Raw genomic sequence first — 14,775 nt, 5'->3', positions numbered from 1 at the left:
TGTAACTTCAGCCTAAAGGGACCTTGACCTAACACCTTCTGGCCTCCATGTCACCTGCGCTCTTGAACACTTACCATTTCTCTTCCCACCACACCTCTGCCTCCCAAGTACTGGGATTAAAGGTGTGTGCCACCACCCGGCTTTTTTTTTCAATTTCCTATATTCTTTGTTTACATTCCAAATGATTTTTCCCTTTCTGTTTTTGTTTTTCTAAGATTTATTTATTTTCATTTTATGTGGGGTGTGGGATGGGGTTGGGGGAGGAGTTGCTTGCCTATATCTACCTGGGCACTGTGTGCATGCAGTACCAGCAGATACCAGAAGAGGGCATCATATTCCCTGGAACTGAAGTAATCGATGGTTATGAAGCCCCATGTAGGTGTAGGTGCTGGGAATTGATAGAACCAGGACTTCAGTAATCTTAACCACTGAGCTAACCCTCCAGTCTCTCTCTCTCTCTGTGTGTGTGTGTGTGTGTGTGTGTGTGTATGATGGTTGAAGCACTCATGCCACAGCGAATGTGTGGAGGTCTGAGGACATCTTTGTGGGTTCAGTTTTCTTCTTGCAATTTCATGTGAGTTCTGGGGATTGAACTCAGGTCCTTGTGCTAGCCTGGCAAGAGCCTTACCTGCAGAGCTATCTCACTTCCCTTTGCATTTGTTCTGTTTTTGAGATAGGATCTCTCAAATTCAGCCATTAAAGGCTAGGCTCACAACCAAAAACTATAAGAGACAGGATCTCGCTGTTTTTGGAATTCACAGCCCAGGCTGTTCTGGAATTCACTATTTAGTCCAGGCTGGGCAATCCTCCTCAACCTCGCAAGAGTTGAAATGGACAAACATTTACTGAGTACCTACTGTGTCATCAGCACCATAGAACCAGGTATAGTAAGTCCCTAAGATCAAAGTAGTTGCTCTCAGGGAACTTACAGTCTGGAGGGGTGGGGCAACCGAGTCATGGCATACACAGTTGTGAGCCTCTGTAACACTGGGGGGAAGGGTAGGAATTAGAGGGGGGAGGAAGGGGCTGATGAAGGTTAGACACTTCTCTAGGAAAGGGGCAGTGAGCTATGAGCAGGCACGAGGGCAGTCTAGGCACATGCAGTCCTTTGTGCAAAGGTCCTGTGGCAAGAAAGAAAACAGGCAACAGCTGAGGGGAAGCTGTGTGTTTCAGCTCTGGCCCTAAGGTCACTTTACAGACTGGGGTTTTCACCCAAAAGCAAAGCAAAGGTCACTGCTTCCCATCAGGAATACATCTTGGTGAGGACAAAAACGAAGGAAGTAGGCCAAGGAGATGTCTCAGTGGGCACCTGTGTGTGGTGAAACCCCAAAACCCGTGTCTGATCTCTGGAACCCATGTTGAAGGAGTGAATGGACGCCCCAAAAGTTGTCCTCAATCTATTCAGCATACTATATGCACACGCGCGGAAAAACAAAACCGTTAGTTGGGAGATGCAGAGGCAGGCAGATCTCTGTGAGTTGGAGGCCAGCCTGGTCTATAGAGAGTTCTAGGACAGCCAGGTCTACACAGAGAAACCCGGTCTCAAAAAATAAAAACAAGCAAACAAATAAATACAACTTTTATAAAACAAAACTAAATTTAAAAAATGGACAAGGGTGGGCTGAAGAGATGGCTCAGGGGGTAAGAGCACTGATTGCTCTTCTGAAGGTCCTGAGTTCAAATCCCAGCAACCACATGGTGGCTCACAACCATCCGTAAAGAGATCTGACCCCTCTTCTGGTGTCTGAAGACAGCTACAGTGTACTTACATAGGATAAATAAATCTTAAAAAAAAAAGATGGATGAGGGTGACATCCCTGCCTGTTTGCCACAGTGGACTACACTTGTGCCCTCCTGCCAGACACCTCAGCTCTCTCGGTCTAGCACCATTTAGCATGTTCTTTACCCAGGCTCCAGGGCCTGCCCTGTTTATGTTTTCTGTAGTACTTCCCTAAGCTCTGTCATCTTCCCTGACACAGCCCCACATGGTAACCCAGCTTCTACCCCCCTGCCCAACTCAGAGTTCTGCTTGGGTCATCTATTTTTTTAAAGTTTATTTATTTATTATATGTAAGTACACTGTAGCTGCCTTCAGACACTCCAGAAAAGGACATCAGATCTCATTACGGATAGCTGTGAGCCACCATGTGGTTGCTGGGATTTGAACTCAGGACCTCTGGAAGAGCAGTCGGTGCTCTTAACCACTGAGCCATCTCTCCTAAGATGACCCTTAGATCATCTATTGAGTGCAGGATGCAAACCCCACAACCTAGGTCTGGGGCTTGGAGAGCTGTCCCTGTCATTGTCTCTGCCCCTGCTTGCCTCCCTCCTGGGAAAAGCCGTCCTTGGAGTTTGGGGCTAGAGAGAATGACATTCATGTGCCATTGACACTGATACTTTAGACACATAGACAGGGTCGGCTCCGTGGGTAAGCCTTTATTGTGAGAATTAAGTACAGTTCAGAGAAAAATCAGCTTTGGCAGGTTGGCAGTGCGGGTGGCAGGGAGTGCTGCAAGGTGAGCTGGGGGGCAGGGAGAGGAGCACTGTCGGGATGGACTCAGCGGAGGGGGAGGGAAGGGAAGCCACTGAAATGCCGGTGACTGGACTGCGGCCTGGGAGGAGGCAGGCTGGCCTTCTTGGAAGAGCCTGGGATGCAGGGGAGCCCTTCTCATTTTCGGGTCCCCAGGACCAGGGCTACGATAAGACCCACAACCAACAGGAACATAGCCACAGACAGCAGCACTGTGATGACCACCATGCCTCCCGTCCGGGCCATTCCTAACCCAATAGACTCCATGTTTCTTCCTGTCAGAAGAAGATGGGCAAACCTTTGTGAGTGAAAGGGGTTCCTAGCCGCCCTGTGGTTATCCAGCCAACCCCAATCAAGCAAACATAGACCCTCTCACAACAACCACCAAGGAGATCTAATAGGACGTCATCCCTCTGCACAAGGAACAGATGAATGAACAGGACAGGAGGTGGCTATACCAAACACTCAGCAGGAGAGAGAGAAAGAGAGAGAGGGAGGGAGAGAGAGAGAGAGAGAGAGAGAGAGAGAGAGAGAGAGAAGGAGGGAGGGAGGGAAAGGGAAGAGAGGGAGGGGGAGGGAGAGCTCAGAAAACCATTTAGCTAACTTGCTCTAGGGGAATAAAGCCAGAGCTCAGGGAAGTGTGTGGACACTGAGGTGTGAAATATAGGCATTTCACTTACGAGGAAGTGTGGACATGGGGGTCTCTGGACTGGACTCGGTGGACGTCCCCTTCTGTACTCGGTAGGATATGCTTTAGAGATAGGAGTGGAGAGAAAGCAGAGATCCCAGTATGTATCTGGCACTTGGGAGGAGGGGTTCCAGCCTCCACCTTCTAGCTGTGTCTCCCATCTGGGCCGCCCTGGAGTGCAGGTTCACATTTCACACCCTCTAGCTGCACCCTCTCTAACCCGTGCTCTCCAGCCGTTCCCCACCCTCACCCGGCCTCCGCTTCCCTTCCTGTGTCCCACCTCCACAGGTGTCCTTCCCTTTCTGTGTCCCACCTCCGCAGGTGTCCATCGGTACCTACTAGTATTTGGTTCCTGGTGTTAGGTTTGTCACCTGATAAGCGCTGAGCCTTGTGACGGTGAAGCCAGCCCCGCTGTCCACCACGCTCACAAGCTCCCGGCGCCCACGACATGGAGGCACCACAAAGGCCGACTTAACCACTGATGGGGAATAGGGGTGAAAGGCAAGATTAGATTTGTAGCAAGCCCACTCTTGCAGAACGGGCAGCTCTTGGGTATTGTTAAGAGGGGTTAAGATGAGGAGAATAAATGGGTACAAGGGAGGCCTACCTTTGCTGTCGTTGGCTCTCCGGACCATCAGCGTGGCATTGCCTCCCGTGAGGTGACATGGGGGCAAGGCAATTAGTAGGCTTTCTGTTAGCGCCGGAGACAGCAGACCGGAGAGGGTTGAGATGTTGAAGTCTGTTAGGGAGCCAAGCCGGAACTCAGAAGGAGTCAGCCCCCTCTTAGCTCAGAGCTGGCAGGGTGGGTGTATGGGTCATTGCTAAGGTTGCAAAGACAGAAGAGGACCGTGTAGCTCTGACCACCAGATGGCAGGCTTGAGCTGCGGATGGTGGGTACGCCGCACTGCTTGGGAGCCGGACTAGACCTTGACACCCAGTCTCGCCCAACCCACGCAAACCTTGGACCCTTCCCCATATTTCTCTACTCCTGGATCTGGAAGAAGCCCAGGAATTTGTCACCTGATCCCTACCACCAGTAACACTCAACCCCAACCAGCTAGACCAACACTCTCCTGTTGAGAGCCCTGGGAGAGACAATGCTTCCTGTCTAGAGCTCTGAAACCCTCCTCCCTCCCACCAGAAACAGACCTGCAGACCCGGGAGCCAGGACAGCCAACAGAATCAGGATCAGGGGCAAGGTCCGGACAGGTAGTGTGGATGCCATACTGCGCTGGGAACTGGATCCTGGAACAGATGCTGGCAGGCTGGGGCTTCCTGGGACCAATGAGGCCCTGCCCCAGGGTGGCTGATTTTGCCTTGGAGTGGGAGGGGCTGCTGGGAATCCAGTCCAACTTGCCCCTTGGGCACTGTAGCCTCAGGGAGGGCCCCCAGACAGGTTTTTCAGGCTGGGGTGGCCCTCAGGCCTGAAGGGGATGCTCTAGCCAGGTCCTGGCAGTTCAGTTAGAGCCAGGGGAGTATGACTCTGAAACCCTCATATCTGAAGCACAGGGGTCCTCTGTATGAGTGTCTGCATCCTGGACTGTAGAGGCTGCTCTCCCCAAGGAGGTAGGAGTTTTCCTAGGAGGGCCATGAGTTCTAAAATTGCTCTGGTATGTTAGGAAACCCGCCGAGGGTTGAAAGGGCTTTGGTTAATAAGGATGGGAGAACAAGAGGTTCATTGAGTAGGGTGGGGATGGCAGAGCCAGAGATCCAGTTCTGCTGTTAACGTAGGCCCAAGAAGCTGCAACTCTTATATTTAAAAAAAGGGGGGGGGGGGGACTGGAGAGATGGCTCAGCAGTCAAGAGCACTTCCGAAGGTCCTGAGTTCAAATCCCAGCAACCACATGGTGGCTCACAACCATCCGTAATGAGCCCTGACGCCCTCTTCTGGTGTGTCTGAAGACAGCTATGGTGTGCTCATATATAATAAATAAATAAATCTTTAAAGAAGGAAGAAGGAAGAATGAAGGAAGGAAGGAAAGAAGGAAGGAAGGAAGGAAGGAAGGAAGGAAGGAAGGAAGGAAGGAAGGAAGGAAGGAAGGAAGGAAGGAAGGAAGAAACCAACTCTGGGAGAAGCTGAGGGTTTCAGTGTGAGCCTTCAGATTTCTCCAGAGGGTGAAGACCAGGGAAGTCAGGGGAGGCTTCCAGGTAAACACTGGTCCAGTCCAGCAGGACAGCCGACTGTGGCGTGTATACACACAGCCTGGACAGCAAGCATTTGTTCAGTTGATATAGAGTAAAGAAGAAAAACCTCAGTAAACACAGAGGACCCTGAGTTCCATGCTTGAGGGGTTTGTCGTTGCTATTTTTATTTGTTTATTTTTGTCAGCCTGGGCTACACAGTACGTTCCAGGCCAACCTAGGCTATACAGGGAGACCCTGTCTTAAAACCAGTCAAGTGAAGCACAGTGGTGTACACTTTTAATTCCAGCACTCAAAAGACGGTGGCTGGAGGATTTCTGTGAATTTGCGGCTAGCCAGGTCTACAGAGTGAGTTCCAAGACAGCCAGAACTATGTTGAGAGATCCTGTCTCAACTAACAAACAAAAATCAACAAAAGTAACAAACAGAGCAACAAGAGGCCTTTAATCACAGCTCTCAGGAGACAGAAGCAAGTGGATATCTGTGTTTGAGGCTAATCTGGCCTACAGAGTGAGTTCCAGGGCAGCCAGGACTACACAGAGAAACCCTATATCCAAACAAAACAAACAAACAAAAAACAAAATAAACAAAAAATAGCAACAACAAAACCCTGTAACAAAGACAAAACAATCCTGTAACAACGAGAAGACACTGAGACAGAGGGTAGCTTAGTAGTGGACTATGTGCAGGTGGCTCTGGGGTTCGATCCCTGAGGCAACAAGACAAATACTATTTTCTGTTGGGGGGAAATTACCACTGGTCACATGGCCTCTGGCTGTCTCCCACCCCAGGGCTAAATGAGAGAGCTGATGGGAGTTCTGGAGTCCAGGGCAAGTGATGTGAACTTACTGTCAGCCCTCCTCTAGACGCTGGCCAGGGGCTCTGCATGCTCTCCTGAGAGGCACTGCTTATATAGATGTGGTCCCTGAGCTCAGGTCTTCACTGCAAAGTGGCTGCAGGGCTGTGGGGGGTTCAGATCGGTGAACTCTGCAGGGCCTGAGCTCATACTGTCAGGATTTGCTCCAGGAACCTCCTATTTTCCCCAATCCCAGAGAATGGTCCTGGTGGAAGAGTGGGAGCCACTGAAGGGCTGATGGGGTTCTGTCCTTTTCCCCGTGGTGGGTGGACTTAAAGTCTGCAATATATGTAAGGGGTGGGGTAGAAGATGAGACAAAACTTAGGGGCTCTGGCAGGGAGCAGGAGGAGCTGTCACTAGAATGTCTCCAAATTTACTGTGCAATGGACAATCAGGAAACTGGTTCAGATGCAGCTTCTGATTCAGTGGGTCTGAGGTAAAACATGAAATTTAATTTCTCTCAAAAATTTAAAATTGAGCCAGGCGTGGTGGCGCACGCCTGTAATCCCAGCACTTGGGAGGCAGAGGCAGGCAGATTTCTGAGTTCGAGGCCAGCCTGGTCTACAGAGTGAGTTCCAGGACAGCCAGGGCTACACAGAGAAACCCTGTCTCGAAAAATAAAAACAAAATTAAAATTGCATTTATTATTGTGTGTGTGTGTGTGTGCCACAGTGTGCATGTGGAGGTCAGAGGACAAGTTGTTGGCATTGGGTCTCTTCTTCCATCATGTGGCCTCTGGGCATCAAACTGTAGGGCTCGGTGGCGAGAGCCTTTACCTGTTGAGCCATCTCATGGTTTCGCAAAACTTCCTAAGGCGCTTACAGGTAATGCAGAGTCACAGACTCACATTTGGTGTTAGCAGATGCTGTATTGGTGTATACACTCATACACATACACACAGACACATACATATGCACACACTCATACACACATACACACACACACACACGCATGCAAAGTGGGCCAGAGGTTTTTCTCAAGCTGCCACAACAGGCTGCTTTGGGTGGAGAACTGGAACTGAATTCTGTTTTTCCGGCTCCTTGGCTTTTGTCCCCTTTAGATAAGATCGTCTCCCTTTACACACAGAAAGATCACACATGAGGGAGAACTGGCGGTGGGGTACATGATGGGGTGTCAGGGTCAGGAGATTTTCCTGGCAAGTCTCAAACCTCAACATAGCACAGTGTTTACATAAGGATCTGTCTCTTCCCATTTGGGCTAAGGAGGAATCAGGGAGAGAATTGGTTTACTGCAGAGCAGACCATATAGGGTCCACTCTTAAGCCCCACTTGAAATTAGAAGTGAGACAGTGTGGGATAGGAAAGAGCAGATCTCTGGTCACAGTTTTAAAGGGATATGAGGGTCCTGTGCCTTTAAGCCCTTCCATCTGCCTCCAATCCCCCCTGCATCTTCCCCACCCTAACCCTCCCCAGGTTTCTGGAGGAGCAGAGTTGCGTCTTCTCCCTGCCCTGCCGAGCTGCTCACTGGCTGCTCTGGAGGCTGTGCTTTGCGGTCTCCATGGAAACCATTAGTTGCTAAGCAACTGGAGCATCATCTGTGCTGAGCTCTCGCATCTAATTATCCCATCACAGTGGCTGAGAAGGGTTTGGGGAGCTGAGAGGAGGGGGAGGCCAGCGCAGGAGCAGGAGGATAACTCTTTGAGCAGAGTGGCTTCTCTGACAGTGGCTGAGGTCACTTAAAGCCACAGCACCTGTCCCTCTGGAGGATTTCCCAGTAGCCACGTAAGGGAACCAGGGCCACAAGTCTGGAGTCTCTCCCCTAAACCCCGTCTTCTCTGCTGTCCTCTCCTTGATCCTTGAATCTAAACTCCCTCAAGTTCCCCCTCCTTCCTCCTTACACATACTCTCCTCAAGCCAACAGACATTTACTGAGTACCAGGGATGCCACTGGAGTAGACAAGGCAGTAAAGCTATAAAAGCAGGGGAAGTTCTTGTCCTTGAGGCTCCCCACTTTCCTCTACTGCTCAGTTAGCTCTTAAAACAAACCTCCTCTTCAGGGACTGCGGTCCTTTTGTCCCCTTCTTGAACTGCAGTCCTGCAGCAACCTGAAGAACTGGGCTCAGAACCCAGGTTTGCCTGATAAGCCCATGGTCCCACCTCAACAGGCCACTCCCCTGCCTCCCTCCTAGTCAACTAGAAAAAGATGCCTGTCTTCTCCTGGGGTATGCCAGATACTGATGGTGGCCGTTGTACTCCTAGTGGTGAGTGTTGACTTATAACTTTGGGTGAGACACTTTGAAACTTTTTTTTTTTCCAATTTGAAAATGGAAATATTCGTTTTTCTCGAACTTAGGTCTAGCAAGGCATGACAAGTGTAAAAATGATTTAGGGCAAAGATGCAGAGAGAGGGTTGAGACCCACGATCCAGGAGCACAGTGGACCCCCTGAGGGCTTGGACCTGGAGGCCTGAAGTGATGCTCAGCAAATGCTGGTCTGTTGGAAGTGTTGAGGACCATTCCTTAGAGATCTGAGGCTGGAGGATGCCGTGGACAAAAGGAGAACTCCATCATTCAGGCTGGAAGAGACTTGAGTACTCTTTGTTTTAAGGCCAAAATACCTATTTGCCCCAAGCCATTCAGCTTTTGACCTTGGCTAAGTAATCTCCTTTGTTTTGTCAAGTTGTAGCTCCCACTGTAAGTGGACTTTATTTTTTTATTTACTTATTTAATGTTATGAGTGTTTTGCCTGCATGCATATATGTCTGTACACCACTTCTGGGCTGATGCCCTTGGAAATCAGGCCATCAGATCCCAGGGAACTGGGGTTATAGATGGTTGTGAGCTGCCATGTGGGCGCTGGGAACTGAACCCAGGGCCTCTGTAAGAGCAACAAATGCTTTAAACTGCACAGCGGTCTCTCCAGCCACTCTAGTTTCTACTTCTATAGGAATGAAATGAAACCCATCTCGAGGGAATATGGTGACTCTCAGTCCATCTAATTTACTTAAAGGTGCCTAGGAAAGTATCTGGTTCAATAAATACTGATTTAAGTAATCCATCTTGCTCTCCCCTCCCCCTCTTTTAAGATTTTTATTTTGTTTTTTGTACATGAGTACACCATCTTTGTCCTCAGACACACCAGGAGAGGGCATCAGATCCCATTACAGATGGTTGTGAGTCACCATGTAGTTCCTGGGAATTGAACTCAGAACCTCTGGAAGAGCAGTCAGTGCTCTTAACCGCTGAGCCATCTTTCCAGCCCCTTATTGTCTCCCTTGTATCAGCTCTCACTGTAGATGAGGAATGAGGGTATGAGGTGATCCACGCCATCCCCGAGGTTGCAGCACCAACAGGGAATGCAGTGCCCTAAACAATTCAGCATTTGCTTTTCCAGCTTTGTCAGTGATAGAGATGTTTAGGATAGAAAAACTTGTCCAGGGGCGAGTAGCCACAGACTATCAGGCGTCCTGAAGAGCTTGTCTGATTCTTTCACTTATTAAACACTGGTAGAGAAATCCCCTATGGTGGGTACCACTATGGGTGTTGAGATACTGAGAAATGAGATTCAACCCCTGCTCTCAGTTGGTCTACCTGGACTAAGTAGAGGACCACAGCCTAGAAAGAGGGGACCTTGTTACTGGGCATGTCTTTAATCTTCAGAACTCCGGAGGCAGAGGCAGGTAGATCTCAAAAGTTCAAGGCCAGCCTGGTCTACAGATAGAGTTCTAGGACAGTCAGGGCTACACAGAGAAACCCTATCTCAAAAAAAAAAAAAAAGAAAAGAAAAGAAAGAAAGAAAGAAAGAAAGAAAGAAAGAAAGAAAGAAAGAAAGAAAGAAAAGAAAAGAAAAGAAAAGAAAAGAAAAAGAAAAAGAAAGAAAAAGAAAGAAAAAAGAAAAAAATGGGCAGGGGTGGGGAGATTCTGCATTCAGAAAGGCTGAGTAACTTGAATTATACTTAACACCTAGAAACTGCATACCAAATGTCTTCCTCAAAAGGTAAATTTAAAAATGGAGCCTGGTAGGAGTTCCAGCTACTCTGGGCCACCGGTGACTTACAGCCTTTGCTGAGGGTTTTAATTGTTGCCTTTGAGATTCTTCACCAAAGTTCTGTAGGGATCGTTCTGACGTGGATCCCCCTGGCAGTGTAGAGGATAGACTGGCGTCTGGTCAGATGTGAGGTGAGGAGACTGAGAAGCTGAAATGCCCAAGAGAAAAGAAGTGTGGCCAGGCTGTGGGCACCAGGATAGAAAGGAGCAGGCTGTAGTGGTGTCCCTATCAGGGACAACTCCAGAGCAGAGAAGGGCAGAACAGATGATCTCCAGATTTATGGTTCAGATCAGGCTTGAATGATGGGGTAGAGGAAGAGTGTTCCCTGTGGAGCCTTTAAGGCAGAGGTGTCATGACTGCAGACTTCCTCCATAATGACCCATAATTATCCCTGCTTCCTGTTTCCTAGAATCTGTGTGGAACCCCTTTCCGTTGTGTCAGGGTTAGTCTGTGTGACCAATAAGACAGCCACAGAAGTAGCCTGGTCTGCTGGTGTGTGTCTGTAGTTCTAACTACTTGAGAAGCTGAGGCAGAAGGATGGATTGAGCCAGGAGTTTGAAGCCAGCAACATTGGGAGGTTAAAGGCAGAATAATCAGAAGTCTGAAGCCAACCTGGTCTACATGAGACCTTGTCTCAAAATTAAGAGACAGATGAACAGGTCTAAGGGAGGCAGGGAAAGAAAGAGAACTCAGAATAGCCAAGCGAGACACTGCACACCTACAATCCCAGTATTCAAGAGACTTTAGTAAGAGGATTTAAGGGGCAGTGCCAGCCTGAACTATAGCAGCTCTAGGGCCAGCTTCGGGCACGTTTTAGTCAGGGCGTCTATTGCTGCAACAGAACACCACGACCAAAAATCAAATTGGAGAGAAAAGGATTTATTCAGCATATCCTTCCACACTGCTGTTCATCACTAACGGAAATCAGGGCAGGAACCTGGACTCAGGAGCTGATGCACTGGCCATGGAGGGGTGCTGCTCACTGCTTGCTCCTCCTGGATTGCTCACCCTGCTTTCTTATAGAACCCAGGACCACCAGCCCAGGAAGGGCGCTAGCCACAATAGTCTGGTCTCTCCCATCTGGTCACTAATTGAGAAAATGCCTTACAACTGGATCTCATGGAGGCATTTCCTCAACTGAGGCTCCTTCCTCTCTGATGACTCTAGCTTGTGTCAAGTTGCTGCACAGAACCAGACAGTACAGGATATAAGATGAACATCTGTCTCAGAAGTCCCCTTCCCCCAAGGGCAGCAAGCAATGACTCACTTGAGGGCGGGGCCAGATGTCCCTCCTTGCTCACTCTGAAGGAGACAGAAGCACTTGCATGGTGAGGTGAGGCCTCCCCAGCAAGGGACTAAAGCTTCAGACAATAGCGTGTGACGGGGAAGGCATGGAGCTAAGTCTGTCTTCCAGCACCAAGGACGTCATCAAATAACCATCTCTCACCTGCCAGCCTCACCATGCCTTCTTGAGACAACACTCCCACCACCACCTTTCACACACACACAACAGGTCTTGCTCAAATACCTGACTCTCAGAACAAATGCTTACACTTACAAGTTACTACACTGGTGGTAGTTTCCCCTACAGTAAAAGCGAACCAATACAATTAATTGCCTTGGGAAGTAGTCAAGAAGACATTATAATGGGCACCTGAATCATTAGCACAGACTGGCATGTGACAGGATTCCCCTTTTGACAGTGGAAGGAGGATCTTTCAGAGTGCCACACGGCGGCTCCTGAGGTGGCAGAGGAGGGCATTTAAAAGAGTAGAGGAAGAGAGGTTGATGAAGAAGAAATGAATATTAAAGGAGGGATAGATGGAGTTTCAAAAATGCTGTGTTGGGGCTGGAGAGAGGGCTCAGCAGTTGAATGCTTGCCGCTCTTTAAGAGCACTGGAGCTGTTTCCAGCACAGGCACTGGGAGGCCATGATGTGTAACTCCAGTTTAGGGGACCCTGGCTCCTCCTTTAGCCCTCTGAGGGCAACCACACACATTCAAGGCACATGCTCACACATACACATCGATTGAAAAATAATTTTAAAGTCTTTTAAAAATGAAGTGTCACGTTGGCGTGAAGATCAGGATTGGAGGAAACAATGAAGGTTACCTACTGGGCCTGGTACCACGGGGTTTCTGCCTCACCTCGGGAGAGCGGCTTCCTGGAGGTGAGGAACACAGAAACCAGAGCTGCAGGGTGAGGTGCTTGGGTCAGAACAGGGTAGACAGCTCTTTGAAGAGAGCAACTGCTGCTCTTGTAGAGGGTCTAGGTCTGGGTCCCAGCATCCACGTAGTGGCTCACAACTGTACAACTCCAGTTCCAGAGGATCCAATGCCCTCCTCTGACTTCTAAGATCAACACACACACACACACACACACACACACACACACGCTACATAGATGTACATGCATGAAAACCCTCATATACATAGAATAAGAATAAATTGAGCCTCATTGTGGCATACATCTTTAATTGCAGCACTCCAGAGCCAGAGGAATGAGGATCTCTGTAGGTTCCAGGTCAGCTTGGTCTACAAAGTGAGCTCCAGGACAGCCAGGGCTACACTGAGAAACCCTGGCGTGTGTGCTACATCACACATGAGGAACCAACTTGTGTGTTGGCTTTTTCCTTCCTGGGAGGGTCCCGGGGACCAAATTCAGGTCATCCCTTTTTTGGGTTCAGCCCTGCCAGCCCTGCTAGCTTGATTCTGGCTCTGGATTTTATTTATTTGTTTATTTATTTACTATTTATAAAGTTGGGTTGATTTGATGATCAGGCTGATCTTGAGCTCCTGATCTTCAATCTTCCAAGAAATGTGACTGTAGTGTGTTTAAGCGTGATTGGCTGTGCTCTAACTTACTAATTAGAGACAAGGTCTTCCCTCAGGACTGGCAATATAGGTGTGCACCACCACGCCTGGCTGCTCTTCCTCCTGTTCCCTTCTCCTTTGAAATCCCAGAGGGCCGGGGTTACAGGCGTGGTGCTGGGGACTAAACCCAGGGTCTCATGTGTGCTCTACCAACTTTAAACCAGCTCACTTTTGGTTTTCTGAGAGAAGATCTCATGAAGCCCAAGCTGGCCTCAGATGCTACAAGGCTGGAGAGGATCTTGGATTCCTGATCTTCCTGCTTCATCTCCAGGGTGCTAGAGCTGCAGGCTGTGGTGCTTAGCTTCTTCCCTCCGCCCTCCCTCCCTCCCTCCCTCCTTCCCTCCCTCCCTCCCTCCCTCCTTCCCTCCCTCCCTCCCTCCCTTCTTCCCTCCCTCCCTCCCTCCCTTCTTTGTTTCTTTCTTTTTTTTTTTTTTTGACTTTTTGGCTTTTTGACTTTGGTTTTTCGAGACAGGGTTTCTCTGTGTAGCCCTGGCTGTCCTGGAACTCACTCTGTAGACCAGGCTGGCCTCGAACTCAGAAATCTGCCTGCCTCTGCCTCCCAAGTGCTGGGATTACAGGCGTGCGCCACCACTGCCTGGCTTTCTTCTTTGTTTCTATTGATTGATTGATGATTGATTGATGATTGATTGATGATTGATTGATGATTGATTGGTTGATTGCACACACAATGTGTGTGTGTGTGTGTGTGTGTGTGTGTGTGTGTGTGTGTGTGTGGTGTGTAGTGTGTGCAGGCCATAGTGTGTATGAGGATCAGAGAACAATTTGAGTCACTTCTCTCCTTTCACCATGAGAGTTTCAGAGATTGAGCTCAGGTCATCAGACTTGGTGGTAAATGCCAACCTGCCAGGCCGTCTTACTCCCTCAACCCCTTTATAAAATGGAGGAGAAACTCCAGCCTGGCAGCACATACCTTTAAGATAGGCAGATTCCTTTGGGTTCTGAGCCAGCCAGAACTTTTAAGATCCTATCTCAAAACCAAACCAAACCAAACAAACGAAACCCCCATATCATGGGCTGGGAGATGGTTCATTAGTTAAGAGAGCGCATTGCTCCTCCACAGGACCCAAGCGCTACCTGATACCCACACTAGGAAGCTCACACTACCTGCAATCCTAATTTCTAGAGCATCCGGTACCTCTGGCCACCTCAGACCCCTGAACATCCCCCGCCCACGCACACACACAGGCACACTTTAAAAAAAACATTTATTTATTTTATGTATATAAGTACACTGTAGCTGTATTCAGATACACCAGAAGAGGGTATTGGATCCCATTACAGATGGTTGTGAACCACCATGTGATTGGTGGGAATTGAACTCAGAACTTCTAGAAGAGCAGTCAGTGCTCTTAAGTGCTGAGCCATCTCTTTAGCCCAGGCACACTTTTAAAAATAAATCTATTAAAGAGTTATCTAGAAGTAAGTAACAAAGCAGCAAATAACAAAGGAAATATTTAAAAATATAAAGAGAGATCAGAAAGAGATGACTAAAATGGATGAAAGCCTTCTGGAAGATGGAGAACAGGACTCTGCTTAGAGATGTGGATGCACTAGTCTTTGACCATAAGAGCCATGGTCCTCTGAAGAGGGAGGGATATGGGCAGGCCTGCTATGAAATGCGGTGTTTGGGGGAGCTGAGTGGAAAAGGCAGGGGGCAGG

The 14,775-nt window shown here is 48.9% G+C and overlaps 1 protein-coding gene across 2 annotated transcripts; it reads right to left on the bottom strand.

Moving 5' to 3' along the window:
* Positions 1-2,668: 2,668 nt before the first annotated feature.
* Upk2 (uroplakin 2) lies at positions 2,669-4,443 on the bottom strand. Of its 2 annotated transcripts, none has more exons than XM_052189756.1 (5): positions 4,368-4,443; positions 3,826-3,957; positions 3,558-3,696; positions 3,207-3,281; positions 2,669-2,801 (listed from the first exon to the last, which is right to left on the bottom strand). In XM_052189756.1, the coding sequence occupies exons 1-5, from the start codon at positions 4,441-4,443 to the stop codon at positions 2,669-2,671; spliced, it is 555 nt and encodes a 184-aa protein (XP_052045716.1). The 2 variants fall into 2 exon arrangements, with proteins under 2 accessions (XP_052045716.1, XP_052045715.1); XM_052189755.1 differs by having other exon boundaries at positions 2,669-2,805; positions 3,211-3,281.
* Positions 4,444-14,775: the final 10,332 nt, after the last annotated feature.

The sequence above is a fragment of the Apodemus sylvaticus genome, chromosome 7, assembly GCF_947179515.1.
Source record: "Apodemus sylvaticus chromosome 7, mApoSyl1.1, whole genome shotgun sequence".
Classification (NCBI taxonomy): domain Eukaryota; kingdom Metazoa; phylum Chordata; class Mammalia; order Rodentia; family Muridae; genus Apodemus; species Apodemus sylvaticus.
The sequence above is the reverse complement of the archived record's forward strand: the minus strand, read 5'-3'. Positions and strand labels throughout refer to the sequence as shown.